The 14,865-nt window shown below is 33.3% G+C and overlaps 1 protein-coding gene across 2 annotated transcripts; it reads right to left on the bottom strand.

The window, feature by feature from the left end:
* Positions 1-1,171: 1,171 nt before the first annotated feature.
* On the bottom strand, positions 1,172-14,653 carry LOC109042146 (BSD domain-containing protein 1-A). 2 transcript variants are annotated; one of them, XM_019058724.2, is made up of 9 exons: positions 14,396-14,653; positions 13,047-13,170; positions 12,075-12,191; positions 11,690-11,845; positions 11,019-11,216; positions 10,397-10,523; positions 8,363-8,458; positions 6,841-6,960; positions 1,172-5,673 (listed from the first exon to the last, which is right to left on the bottom strand). In XM_019058724.2, the coding sequence occupies exons 1-9, from the start codon at positions 14,404-14,406 to the stop codon at positions 5,612-5,614; spliced, it is 1,011 nt and encodes a 336-aa protein (XP_018914269.2). In that variant the 5' UTR covers positions 14,407-14,653; the 3' UTR covers positions 1,172-5,611. The 2 variants fall into 2 exon arrangements, with proteins under 2 accessions (XP_018914269.2, XP_018914271.2); XM_019058726.2 differs by lacking the exon at positions 8,363-8,458.
* Between the last annotated feature and the right edge of the window lie 212 nt (positions 14,654-14,865).

The following is a 14,865-nucleotide window of genomic DNA, read 5'->3' as shown; positions in this document are numbered from 1 at the left end:
ATTTCAAATAGGTGAAAATCTCATAAGTAGTTGATGTAGGTAGTCTAAGACTGTTAATTGGTAAGTAGGTAGTAGGTGCCATGGGTACTCGTCTCACAATTTTCTCAAGGAAAGAATGCAAGAATTTAAGATTCTCATGAAAAGGATGCAAGAAGACAAGATAATCAAGCAGCAAATGTTTCAGATAATCTAAAATTTAAGAGAAAGCAGGTACCTAGTCAAAATCTGTTTATTTTTCTGCACTTGAGATATCGGTCGCTTAGAGTAAAAGAATATTAACTACCCTAGTAGCAGTGACTATTGAGAAAAGTTGTAAAAAACTCTTTAAACTTAAGAGAACTTAAAATTTACTTCAGAACCACTTGAAAATTACGTAAAAAACTCTTGAAATATTCGTATCAGGAAACCCTTCAGGGTCTCTTTTTACATAAAATTGAATCAAAATTATAAGTAATTTTTTTTTAACGTAAATTTTACTTAAAATTTACGTATTCTTTTTACAAACTTCCAGCGGGCAAAAACGAGGAAAGTGGTGAACAGAAAAGTATGAAAGGAAAAGTTGCAGTCCATAAAAATTGAGGATATAGTTCGTTGTTTTTCACGTAAATATTATGTTTTCTTTCAATTAAAATAACACTATTTTTTTCTTTAAAAGAACTCTCCATAAGGGTTTCCTAAAACGAGTATTTTAAGAGTTTTTTTACTTAAAATTTACTAACTCTGAAAATTTACAAGTTTTTTACATTTTTTTGGACAAATTTTTGTAGAATTTTTTTTAAGAGCCATTGCTACTAAGGTTAGGTTTTTTTTAAAAATCTAATCATTCGCTTTTTCAGTAATCTGAAATATTGCTATACTCTTCAACCTTATCTTAGGGATCTGCGTGTCTAAGAAAAACTGGTATTAATATATAACACTTGAAACATATGGAATGCAGAACTTCAAAAATTGTTGATTAGGAAGGAAGTGTTCAGTCTACTAGGCAGCTCCTTTTCTTGGAATACCTCAAAACAGAAAAAAATAATAACGTACTTGTGAACCTTCTATTCTAAGCTACAGCTAAGCTAAACTCTCCATAAAGTAGATTGATGGGACCTGTTTGACTGAATGCGGTAAATGAGGTACCTGCCTTACGTACAGGTCATACACAAAAATAAAAAACAAGGCGATGTAAAAAGTGTTCAAATTTTAATCAATAAAATTGTGATATAAACATAACTAGTAAATTAACAATCTTATTTACACATTTGTGAAACCTTCCTTAATTTTCACTGACTACACTTAAAATTTACAACATTTTAAAAGAGCGATCAGCCTCTGTTTGGGACCATTTATCCTTTCTCTGTAACTCACGGTATGAAAAAAGAAAATCTTTGATACACACATGTTCAAAACAAAAAAAATCCACCAATGCTGTATAAATCAATATGGATGAAAAGCTGGAATAACTTCCTCATTTTTCAAAATCCTTGATCTTACACAGGCCTCTCTACTCAAAAATTTCAACTTAGAATATTCAGATAAGCCCTGTGATATATAAAACAATTATTGAAAAGGTGGTATTTCTGGAACAATTAAAAATATCCGGAACGTTTTATGGATAAACGAACACAATTTATTGAATAGACTAAGTAACCGCAAATTACTCTTACATAAGTAGCCAATATTAGGGATCGTAAATAAAATAAAAATACAATATTGGCTGCCAAAAATTCAAATAGTTTCAAAACTCAGTCCTCCTCTGAGTCTCTTTGTAAAACATTTTGAAGCGCGAGTACCTACATAAATGCTAGCATAAAAGACAAAAACCTTTGCTTCTGACTGTTCTTGATGGACCAACTAAATGGTTTCACCAATTCAGACTAAACCTATGAGACAAATTGAAGAATATACAGAGAAAAAGTTGACAAAGGATATTTACTCATTCCAATTAATTTAGCATCGGCAAACAACATAATGTCTATGAGCATTTGAAAAAGTTCAGAGAGAACTTTCATTGATTTATGGTCTATCTGAGCAAGAAACTTAAGTTCCTTTAACTGATTAAAAAGTCATTTGAGATTGCAGAAATAAAAGATTTGGAATGTTACACTTAACAATCAAGCATAAAAGAACTCAAACCATTATGTACTTTGTTATGAGTTTCATTATTTTTACAGCAGTAAACCTGACAGGTTGCCACAGAATTTAGGAAATGAATTTCCTTGCTTTCCCTGACAGACTTTAGTAAAATCCCCTGACAATTGAAGATATGCCGGATCGTTAAAAAGGCATAAGTTGAGATAGTTTTCAGGCAAAACATGTAGGTCCAAAGGTCGAACCCATCCTAAAAAGCAAATAAAGGTGGCCTAACAATGTTTTCCTGAAACTTCAATCATTTCCCCTACATTCCCAGATTTTCCCTGACTTTTTAAAATTCCCTAAAATTTCTCATTTTCCCCTGTATTTCCTGACTGTGGCAACCCTGTAGAAGGATCTTTGGGAAGAAGTACGATCTCAGAAAAAATAATTCTTTTGGGGTAACAATTTAAAAAATATAAATGCAAGTGGAACCATAGGATATGGTTTCCCTGTTGATATAAAATGAAATAGAAATTCTTTGCTTTCATTTTTTACAGCACCAAATGTTTTCCTTACTTTGTTTGAGTGAAGGTAAAATAAATGAATTGAAAAACTGCAACATACTTTGGAAATTAATTTGGAGCAATTCAATGACTCTTTCTGTACAAGGACAGACAATGCTCACTGAAGGTAAAAAATTCCATTTTTTCTATGAAAATATTGTAGCGCCACTTCATCAGCAATAGTTCTTAGGCCTCCTGCTTTTCTGTTCTGTTAAAGCCAGAGTAGATACAAAGGCTTGTAAACATTTTTGAGATGTAAGAGGCAGATTATTTGAAACATTTCTTGTGAATATGGTTAAGAGTTTAATGTTGGAGAAGAGGAGGTCATAGGAATTACATGACCATTCTTAAATTATGAAGATAAAAATGAAAACTTCATATAGTCTCGAAAAAGGGATACAATTAATGAACAGACATTGTTTTGCGATAAAGAACTCCCATTTCTAGCTCATTTTAGAAACAACTTCTGTTCCATTAGTTTTCCGATGCAGGTAAGTCATTTTTCCGGTGGGCCAGAAATGGTAGTTCCTTATTAAAAAATGAAATCCAAATATTATGGATGAATTTTTACAGTTGACAACCAAAACTGTACAGCATGGCAATGGTATAGCAATTGGTTGTAAAAATTAACTTTTAGCACTTTTTTATAGTTTAAGGGATTCATCAATGGCAAAACAGACTCCACTACACGACAAGGAACAACTATCCATTTCTAGCTCATTAAATGAAATACATAAATGCTGATAGTTCCTCCATGAAAATGGGTGTTTTTTTTTTTGGATGAGCCAAGGATGGTAATTCATTTTTAATTCATCCAATTAAAATCTAATGTTGATGATCCATAGACAGAACCAGTCAGAACCTTCAGAGGAGTTTTGTCCCTCAAAATAAAATCACTTAAAGATGCTCACTAGTGCTCACTGGTGATCCCTTATAGATGTTTTTCTCTGTAAGAAAAAAAGTATAAAGTTGTATATCTATTCTCACTTTGTAGCCAACCTTCAATTTAAAGACAATGAGTGTTCGTCATTTCTGTTTCAAACAACAAAAATTTTTGGTATGAAAAAATACATTTAAAAAAAATAAGACAAAAAGTAAACTGAAAAAGGTAAGCACTTTGCACATGAAGTAGTTTTGAAGTAAGTAAATACAAATTGTAAATCAATTTGAATTTTGATTCAGAATCAGTTTTCAATGACATTTAAAATTAGACATTATTTGAGGTCAAATGATTCCTTTTTCAATCCAATTAGCACCATTATTCCTCCACTTTGTTCTTTAATACTTAGTTGAGTCATCCGCTGTGTTTATAGAAAAGTCATTGGTAATACAGGAGTTATTTTTTGGACTACTATACAATTTTCCAGTAGTCCTTAAGTATCACTGACGTAAAAAGCTTCTGTGCCTTGCGGCGATCCATTCATATGCTCTTACTCTTAACATGATGGCAAATTTATACTACCGATTTGACCACAAACGGTGCATTGAAACTCAAACAAGTTTTACGCTTAAAACTCTGTTTCTAATTTCAAAGAGATAGAGGGCTTTTGTGGTAGCTTCTCTAAGAAGTGGCATTTTCACCCTCAGAAGGAAAATGATTCTGATAATAAAATAATTTATACAGCGAGATTTATCAAACTCTACTTTTGAAAACATATAAAAACAACAAACAAACAAAATTAAAAGCAAAATGCCAAATCTCTTACGTTATTGACTAACTTCCGAAATGAGAAGACGAAAACCATGAACTCTCGCGAGTAAAACTAAAAATGGAAACTCAGAACTCATGAGAGGCAGTTAAGCCCTTTAAAAAAAAAAAAAAAAATCAGCAGTAAAAATATGAAATACTCTGCTCACTAGAACTGGGTAGAACCAAACCATGAAAGTTTTTCGATAAAACAAATAACTGACCGACAAGCTATTAAAATTAATTTACGATGCATCAGTAAATTGATGAACTGTCCCAAACCCCAAGTATATGTCAGCAGCTTCTTGATACGAAATTACTTTGGTTGAAATTAGAAAGTAATGAATACTCAGCTTAATTGCTCAAGTTAAAATAATTGTGAGGAGAGGGAAGCATTACAACATGACATCAATAGATTCTCTTCCAATTTACATTGATGCTGTTGTTCGATATATCAATGGTGAAGCTGCAGAAATGCGTAATTCAATTTGCAGCGTTGCAGACTTCCTATCATACATTATTTTTTAGATGGGAAACTATTAAACATCATATCTTGAAAACTTTGAAGATTTTTCCTCCCTACATGAGGAATATTTTGTGAAAAATTCAAACCATGATATTCGTTAGGTCTCCTTTTAAAAAATAAAACTGGAGCAGAGATTTTGAAAAACGATAACGAAGATAAGTATTTTTGCAGTTTCACCGTCAATACGATTGTTAGATGGTGGTTTTATCCATTGACTTATTGCTAGAACAGATATAGGTTTCGTGGTAAAACAGAGTCGTTCTATTGATACCATAGTTTCAGCTTGACCTGAAACTATGGATTTTATCATTGATACGCGTAGAAAAAAAAAAACCGAAGTTTTTGAGGAAACAGCACTATTGATCGCGAATCATTAATAATGATAAAAAAAGCCTCACTGATCTTCGAAAGTTTGTACTGTGCTTCACATTGGCAAGATCAAAAACAGAAGATGCAGATTACTGGAAACACCAGAGCTTACAACAGCTCATCGAAATCAGACATTCTTCAGGCGGAGGGGAAGGAACAAATTATTTGATGCCCCACCTAAAATCAGATGCATTGAACAGAGACTATAAAAATTATGACCCTAGCAACTGCCTTCTGCTGAAAATGTCTCAAAGAGCAAATACACTAAAGGTACTTAGGCAACAATGAGGAACTACAGTATGATTAACACAAGCAAACAAATCGTCTTCCGAACAGATACACAAACTATGGACAGAGATTTCAGATATAGCTTCGGTTACGTGTCAACTGCTATTCGCACATTGTTCATGATTTGATTTCAGCATCATCAACTTCGAAATCTTTTTCCCAGTCATCTTCTGTGCTTTCTAAAAAAAAGGAGGGGCACATAATTAAAATTAAAATTTGAAAGTATGTATAAGTTAGGAAACAAGATAGAATTTCAACATTTCATCACCAAGTTAGGATGGTAATATTTGAGATAAAATTGAGTTGAAAGAAACGATTTAAATTTTTTCCCGAAAATCGATGTGATTTAATGATTGACTGCAAAACGCATGGTTTTCCCAAAAAGAAATTTAGACTCAAAGGATTAAAAATTCTTTAGATTACATCATGAGTATAAATGTAATTTTGATTATCTTAAAAAAAAAAATTAAATGAGATATTCAGTTGACACCGATAAATCAATAATCGACAATCAATCTAAAAATTCATCTCGATTTCGCTGATTATTTTGACCAAACAAATAATATCTCAAAATGATTACAAACCCTCAGTGCTCATTAAAAATTTGAAAAAAGACCACTAGGGTTCCCAAAGAAAGTTCTTATGAATTCCGGTTCATGGTACTCAATTCTTCTGGGAAACTTAGAACACACAGCAAGGCAATCGGTTATGGTCCTCCCAAATTTTAATGACTCCTGTAAACTTATTTTTTCATGCAACTGAAGAAAGAGAGAAAGAGAGAAAGAGAGAAAGAAAGAAAGGGGGCAAAAAATAGATCAGTAACTTCAGCTTGATCGATTGTTTCTCCAAGGGAGTGAACTAAATATAAAAAAAATTACGCAACTTGCTGACATTCTTCACATACTTCATTGTCATGTTCTACAAACATTGCGGCTCAAAAAGGGTCAAAAGAAGTCAACCATGATCAAAATTGTGGCAATTTGAGGTAACCTGTTCAGTTTCAAGAAACAGCTTTTTGAAATTCACACAATGTATTTTCCCCCGCGCAAAGGAACATATTTTGTCTGGGCTGTTCCAGTATTTCCACGCACAATTAATTTTTTCATGGAAGAACCACTTCACAAATTTGTCTAAAAATTTTGGTGCCTTTTCTCACAGCAAAAAAAATTACTGGGAATTAGGGCAATATTATGAGATGGTTCTCCTATAAAAAAATAAAATGTCAATAATGAACACTAAAACAGCGCAATTGAGGTATGTTCTTTTGCGCTGAAGACGACAAATTTTTTTTCAGTGGACTGGAGTCAATTTTTTCAACTCGGTTACATTTTCAGAAAAATTCTTACCTTTATCACCGCTTGAAAGAGTTGATGATGTGGTGGAACTATCTCCAACTATGACCATATCTTTTTTTTCACGAACAGGAATACCTCCATCAGGGGATTTTGACTGTGATCGAGCAAGCTCTGGAATACAGAAAGAAAGAGATGAGGAGTGAGCATTATTATTTGATATTTAAGTTTAGGGTAAACTCTCCTAAAATGATGCTGGATTGAGAAGAATTTTATTAATATGCTAGCATGACATTACCTCATTGATGCGTACTATTTTTTCAGCGATAGGCCACAAGACAAGGAGCAAATACAAGCAATATGATTTAAATTTTTTCATCGAAGTTTTACAAAGAACACGACTTATGCAACAAAAGTTATTGACAGTCACTCCTTACCAAGATATTAATGTTTTATGATGCATTAATTCAAACTATCCGCTAATAAAAAAATTTATCTGATCATGATAAATCGCACATTAGACGTTACTGTAACAGTCTCTGCAGTATGAAAATATAACAACTTTAATTGCGACATATCAGCTCTGCTGTTGCACGTTGTTTACATTTTGAACAACATAGGATAGAATGGGAACATTGCCCAATCAAGAAGCCTACTGAAACCATTGTAGAGCGCAGTTTCATTCACTTGGACTCTGGTTTTTCTTGTGAGCGGGAAATTTGAATTTTTCATGGCCAGTGCTTCATAAAAACATTCATATCTTGGTTAGCAGTTAGTGCCAGTAATTTTTGTTGCAAAAATCGTTTTCTACATGATTTTGAAGAAAAAAACATTAATCGGAATGCTTAAATTTGTACCTTGTCTACGGGTCCATCATTGCATTTCAGTTCCCAGACTGATCTAGGTACTAAAATCATTGAAACACGATTTTGTGATTGGCGCAAATAATTAATTAACTCTTGTTGAAAGACAAAAATGCAAGTGATGTCATTTGTATGATACAACTTTCATTAGATCTGTGTTAAAAGTACTTGTTAATAACTCGTTCAGGAGTTGCTTTCCGAATTTCCTGTTGTTTGAATCGTTTTCTGCGTGAGATTTTGTGGTGAAAAGGTGCGACTTTTTTTCTAGTTTAAATCTTGTCTAATGGCCGACTGATTGTCTAGAATCTGTATTGAGTCTAATTATATAATGAGGAATTGTGGTGAATTGAATATGAAACAGCCTCAAAGGTTAAAATAGTTTCCATGTAAAGGGTGATTATTAATTGATAAAATTTTAATGGAAAGTTAATATGCTGTGCTAAGTAGACTGAAAGATTACAGACATCAAATCTAGTCGAAATGTACAAAAGTACCATCTGGTTTCAACCTGAAACATACATAAAAATAACTCCATGTTGTACGCCTTGTCTCAAAATTACCATTTCCACAAATTTCTAACTCTAGCAAAGGCAAGATTGCAAATATAATACAGCCAAGACTGTAAAATAAATAAATTTAGACCACATGGAAGAGAAGATAGTTGAAAGAAGGGCCAGTAAAAAAAGCAAAAAATGTAAAAAGACAGGACTGACCGGTTCCTAAAGAGTTTCTCCTTTCCTCATCATACTCATTTAGGATTTTAATCTGTTGATCTTCCGTCAACTCAAGATGGGCACCAATACCTTTCTCTAGAAAGATAGGAAAAATAAAGAGAATTTGAAATTCATCTCAGTTGCATTGAGAAAAATTATCTTCTTGTGGTAATTTGTAAAATCCTAGTCGTGGTTGATCCCAATGAATTAGGAGCCTTAAAGTTTCGTGTAGCACACAGAATAGCCTGGCCAAGAGGTGAGCTTTTAGAAAAGCGCGCTCTCCTAGCTTAAATGTCCAAATCAAGCTCTGTTAGCCACTAGTACCTATTGGACCATAGGTAATGACAGCTTCATCCAGAGAGCGTTCATTAAATTCATGATGCCTGAAGTCAGCATTCTAGAGACCTTTTTGGTTGGGCTGTGCTTAAAATTGACAACTCCAGGAAGTGGAAAGCGTTGAGGGCAACTCAGTCTACACCTGTGGCACCATTTAAGTTGCGGTCAAAAAATTACTACACTAAACACAGCCTTTACAAGCTCTACAAAAAGATTACCTCAAAACAAAGAGAAGTAGCACTGCCTGGTGGACAACGCCAAAAGCAAAGGTAAAGTAAAACAAAAACTGTACAATTAGGTGCATGACAAGACTTGGTGCATGCATGCTAAATGCTTTCGCTCAGCTGGTCGTCTTTTCACATGTTAAGGCAAACTTATCAATCAGACATACAATACAATTGAACCACTAGACATGGTAAAAATCAAAGGACTACAAGACATGTTCCCTTCTTCGAATTGTTTGCGGCAGTTGTATTAATGGCAAAGAAAAATCTTAAAGTTTGAAACGAAAATAAATTTAATGCATTATTAAAACTTTGTTCATTGAATTGATGCAGCAACTTTTTGACCGCAATGGTAGGTTATGTTTCAATGGCTAAACTCAGAAACCTCGTATCTCGATTTTAGATGTTGTATCTTTTTGGTTATACTTTAATTTTATATTGATATATTATAATTTCTTAAAAAGGAAATTGTAAAAATTACAAAGGGATGCGATGTCAGCTAAATTTTATTTTTTAAGCTGCGTTTCTTGACGCCCTCTAAAGCAAAATAAGCTTTTAAAATTTAACTTTCTATGTGCCAATTCCGAAAAAAAAAAGAGTGAAACAATAATTTTATGGCATTTAAGACTGCATTTTCTGATGAAATAGTTGCAACACCAGTTTGTTGAGCAAGGAGAGTTTCCCTTCCTAACCAAAAGGAGATATAACAAACACAAACCCTCACAGTATTGCTTCTTGTGGCCAAAAAAATGAAGATCCTTCCCAAAGATAACAACATGCCATCCATTATCTTGTTAACTTACAAATAAGGGTTTGTTTGAAAATTTTAAACGGCAGCAGCAATGCATTCTCTCCCTGTAAAAACTTATTTGAAAATGCTTTAAAATTTACTCCTCAGCTTCTTTCTCTTAAAATTAGCACGTAAAGAGTTCAACTTTTACAGCTTACTAGGCCTATGAGGTTATGAAGAACATTTAAAACAAAATTAATGAAATTTAGTAGACACTGAACTTTTTTGTGATCACTGATTTCCTTTCAGTAATTTTTTTGTCCAAAAAACAAAAAAGAAAAATTTTAAAAAATTAGGAGGGGCTGATGTACTGTGTTCATGAAACAGCTGAGAGAAGAAATCAGTTTTATGCAAAGCGTCTTGTAATAAAGGATGATACAATTTTAAAATCAAACTTGCTAATGAGCAAAAACTAAAACCATCCCCATCATCTCTGAAAACTGGTTGGAAGTTAGAAAAAATGTAGTGAAAATTGCAAGGCAAGATTATGTTTCTTTCATTTGTTCTTTCAAATGGAACATAGCATGTACACCTTTATGTGAAACTAAAAAATAAACCATCGATAAATCACACTTACAGCAATCAAAGAACACAATCTATTAGGGAGCAAAACATTGTGAGTTGAATTCACAGCCATACTTATAGTACAAAGCAGGAGAATAATTTCAAACATGTACATATTACCTTTCTCTTTCTGATAATTTTCAAGCAACTGCTTTTCTCTCAGTATTTTTCTTTGTAGATTGGCCTCCTCGTCTTCCAGGAGCGCTTTGCGAAACAGAAATCGTTGCCAAAACACAGCATGAGAAACCTGCATAGGGAGAAAACAGCTATCATCAATGCCAGAAATGAGTAGTTGAGGAAAAAGAAAAAATTAGCGTGTATCTGTAGGAAACTAAGTGGAAGCCAGTTTGAGACATTAGGTTTGAGAAATGATAGTTGTGACTGATATACTACCAAAACCTAAGACCTTTAAATATGTCCGTGATTGCGAAAGCAACTTTGACTAGTATTGATCGATCTTTGTCAATCCTTTGAACTTTTTTTTTCTCATTTCCTCGTTTTATTTTTTGTTTTTTTCTTTTCTTCATTTTTGCAAAAAAGTCAAGTGTAGGTCAACTGTAAGTCTAAATATTGCACAGATTAAAAGGTTTGTTTATCAACTTTATTGAAGATTAAAATGTAAAAAGGTCAAATAAGCTGTAGGTTGAGTGGTAGAGAGTCGAGTGTTTGGCAAAGCTCTAATAATGAGTTCGAGTTACTAGTAAATTATTAAGGAATTCCAAGAAAACAGCTTGAATTTTACCTGAGATGGAACTAAAGCTTCATAGTTCTCTTGAAGTTTGGGATTGGCATGCAAAAGTTTCGTCAATTTTTCAGCTGAAAGTGGGCTGCTGTCTTCATTCTCTGTCACCTCAAGCCAAGCTTCAAATTGTTTTGAGTAACATTCTTCAATCTCCGTTAAGAATGTTTTGGGATTTGATGCTATTTCTAATATTTGAGCCTGCAAATAGATAATGATCAGATATTAAAAAATAATTGAGTCAACATTTCTTACTTATAGATACAATATGAGAAAAACAATATTGAAACAATGAGCCTACAAAAATTGACATTTAATTGGATGCCACTAACCCAAATCCGCGAAACTACACATTGCCCAGTTTTCTCTGATCTTTTACTAATTTAACAGAAAACTAAAAAAAATTATACTTTGAAACTTACTGTGACTTTCTTAAAGATCATGAAAAATACTCATGAAATTTCTAGTCAGAATATTTTTTAGATGCTTGTTTAAATTAATAAAAAAAGAGAGGATATTACCAAAAGTATTCAAATTAATTCTGGTCAAATCGGTTTAATTTCAAGTCTAACATTCAATTCCTAAAAAAACACAGCCAAAATAAAAAAGTCCATGGTTTGGGATTAGATCTTCATTTACAAGATGAATCAGTGGAAATAAGCATATTCAATTACCTGCAATCGGGAAATGGCAACTGGTTCGTTACTTTTAATTAAGATGGCTTCCTCATCACTATCATCTGCAACTGGATTCAGGGCAGAACCGACTTGATCCAAGAAAGTTGATACAGACCTCTTTACGTTGCTTGCAGTTGATTCTGGTTTGTCCAACTGAAAAAATTAATAATTTCATGATTGAATGATCGAAAAGGCATCAGCAAAAGGAGGTCTCTTAGCTTCATTTAGCCGTAAAGCATGATAAATAAATCAACAAGAATTACTGTTAAAAACTTTTTTTCACACAGTCAGATATGTATTACAAATTGACGATTTTGGAAAAAGCCAAATAAAATTTCATGAGGCTAAAAATAGAAAAGGATGACAGGATAGAGAGTTCTACCTGAAGGGTTTCTTTAAAGATGGTGGACGTTGATTTGACAACACTGCTGGCTTCAGACTTCACTGCAGTTGAAAATTCGTCAAAATCTTTTTTCACAAAATCCAGGACTTCCACAGACTGAAACAGAAATTGGGAGCTCTTTTTAAAAAGTAGAAAAAAAGGAAAAGACCAGAAGTAAAATTCAAAAAAAAAAAAATATGTCTGAGAAACAACCGTTCATTAGAATTCTCAATCTGCAGGTAGGTGAAATCATATTATTTTGTTGAAATTATATATACTGAATTAGAATTACTGAAATGAGAAAAACTTCAACAGCTCCTTATTTTTGAATGGTGATGCATAATTTCTGCCCAAGAAGCTCATATATTCATACATGTCAATTGTTGGAGGATAGGTGACTTGCCCGGATATGGCTACCGCCACTCATAAAAAGCATTTCAAAGATTTATAGAAAATCACAAGTAGTTGGTAGAATTTAAGAACGAATACTTAAATGCCGCTTTCAGTAAGACAATGAGAATGAGAGTTTGTTGGTATCCGAAATGACAGAGATAGATCATACAACCTATGACAACCACAGAAACAGGATTGCCGCAGAATTTGGAGAATGAAATTCCCTGACAGTTCCCTGAACCAATTTGGTAAATTTCCGTGACAACTGAAAATATGCCAGATGGTTAAAAGGGCATAATTGGAAATAGCTTTAAAGAAATTTGTTGTATAAACCATCAGAGTCATTCTACAAAGCAAAAGAAGGTGACTTTACAATTGTCCCCTAACACTTTTGTCATTTTCCCTGACATTTCTCAGAAGTCCCTGACTGTGGCAATCCTGAAAAAATTGATAAGCTTAAAAAATAAATAAAAGATTAACCATACTGAAATTGGATGAGGAAATTAGAATTACAAGATTTGAGTGCATTGGCAAAATCCAATTTCTCAATTACTGAGCTTGCAGAGGTTGAGAAAATACCTTGTTCTTGGCAGCGCTGTACCAGGAGCCCCACCAATTACTTCCGTTGCTGTTGCTTTTGCTGTCTTCTGCCAGTGGTTCATCACTTGGATTTTTATCTTCCGTTCCATTGGCTTCTTCCGCTCTGAATAGAAAAAGAAAAAAAAAAATTAATCTTTCACATGATATAGAAGGATTGGCAAAACACAATAGCCATCACACTATAGCAGCAAGTCACTAGCATCAGAGTTAAAAAAAATTGACATTTTGAGGTAATATCTTGACTACCGAGATAATGGGGTTGCCAGTTTAGTCCTGAAGAGTTTTTAAGTACATTGGACACATTAATTAAAAAAGAAAACAGTAAATGCATTGAGTAAGCCTGGCAGAATTTAGGTCCTCAGGTCCGTTTCACAATAATTCCTCATTTATCTTGGGTGTACCTTCACCTATGGAGGGTCACAAATGAACATAATTTCTAGGAATAATTTTATTATTTTGAAGAAAACTAGCACTTTTACGGCCTATCTGCAACATGGACAAATTTCCTTGAGGAAATAACTTACTTAAATAGAATGATTAAACCTTTCCCTTCAAAGAAAGATGTATAAAAGAAGAAATTAAAAAGTTGTGTATCTTTTTAAGTAATGTAAGCATAATACACAGAAAAGTCTGAAATTGAGATTTAAAGTTTTAGTTCAACGATTATATTCATGCACTTTCTGTGAAACTAAAATCAGAACTTCCCTTCTAATCCTGTTACTTTTTGTCTGCTTTTTTTAGGAGTTTTGAGGCTTTACGTGAACAAGAGACCTTTCTATGAGGTGAGGACATTAGAGGCTGAGTCTGGACCTAATTTATGCTCAAAAGATTTCTTAGCATCCCTGCTCTGTATATGAGTAGATCTTCGTTTCTTTAAAAGAAATTGACCCGTCTCTTACTTGTTTATGATGATAATTGGGTCTAAAGTCAACTTTCAATTACATAGAACCCAGTACATATTAAAACTACCCAAATATCAGGCAAACAAACGATGTCCATACTAGACTAATGAAAAAAATCCCTCCTAACCAGATGCACAGCATCTTATCAAAGCCGTACACTTGTTCAAACACTTTCGTAGCTTCCGATCCCCTGATAGGTACTCGGCAAATAGACTGCTGAAAATATTTGATGTGTAGCGAATTATGGACATCTATGTGATGTGATGTAACAAGGTGGGAATCCTGCCATAGATGATAAAGATTAAAGGAAAAACAAAACTTGATATGCGTTATCAAGTGATCTGAAAAGCTGGAAGAATTTTAAACGAAAAGGATAAGTTATAAAGAATTTGAAAAAGACATGGGAACACAAAGAACAACACTTACTTCTCAGCCATCTTGGTCAGTAAATAAATAACACAGAGCACACGAGACGAACTTTGAGAGACAGAACTCAGTGCTCAGTGAGGTGATATTGAGTGTTTAATCTCGGAGCACACTCTTCAATAAAGAATGAACGGAAAACAGATTAAAATGGGGACACTCCGCGAAAATAAGTAGAAATTAATTAGCTAGTGCGTTTATCAGAACGCGGAACGCCATTCAGCTGATTGTTTTTGCTCGGAACCAAATCCAAAACATTGCAAATAACCAATATAACAACTCAAAAAGAGCTTTTGGAATGTCCAACAGTATTCTTTACAATTATGTAAATCATTTATAATGAATATTATGTTCAGTAATTAATTTTATTATGAAACTTTTTAGCTATTCTACTATATTTCTTGGAAAATTATTGCGTCTGTGTAATCAGTAAACTGATAAGGAAAATGAGCTGAGATTTTTAGCTTTTCGTA

This window comes from Bemisia tabaci, chromosome 5 (genome assembly GCF_918797505.1).
Source record: "Bemisia tabaci chromosome 5, PGI_BMITA_v3".
In the NCBI taxonomy this organism is placed as follows: domain Eukaryota; kingdom Metazoa; phylum Arthropoda; class Insecta; order Hemiptera; family Aleyrodidae; genus Bemisia; species Bemisia tabaci.
This window is presented reverse-complemented; position numbering and strand designations above follow the sequence as displayed.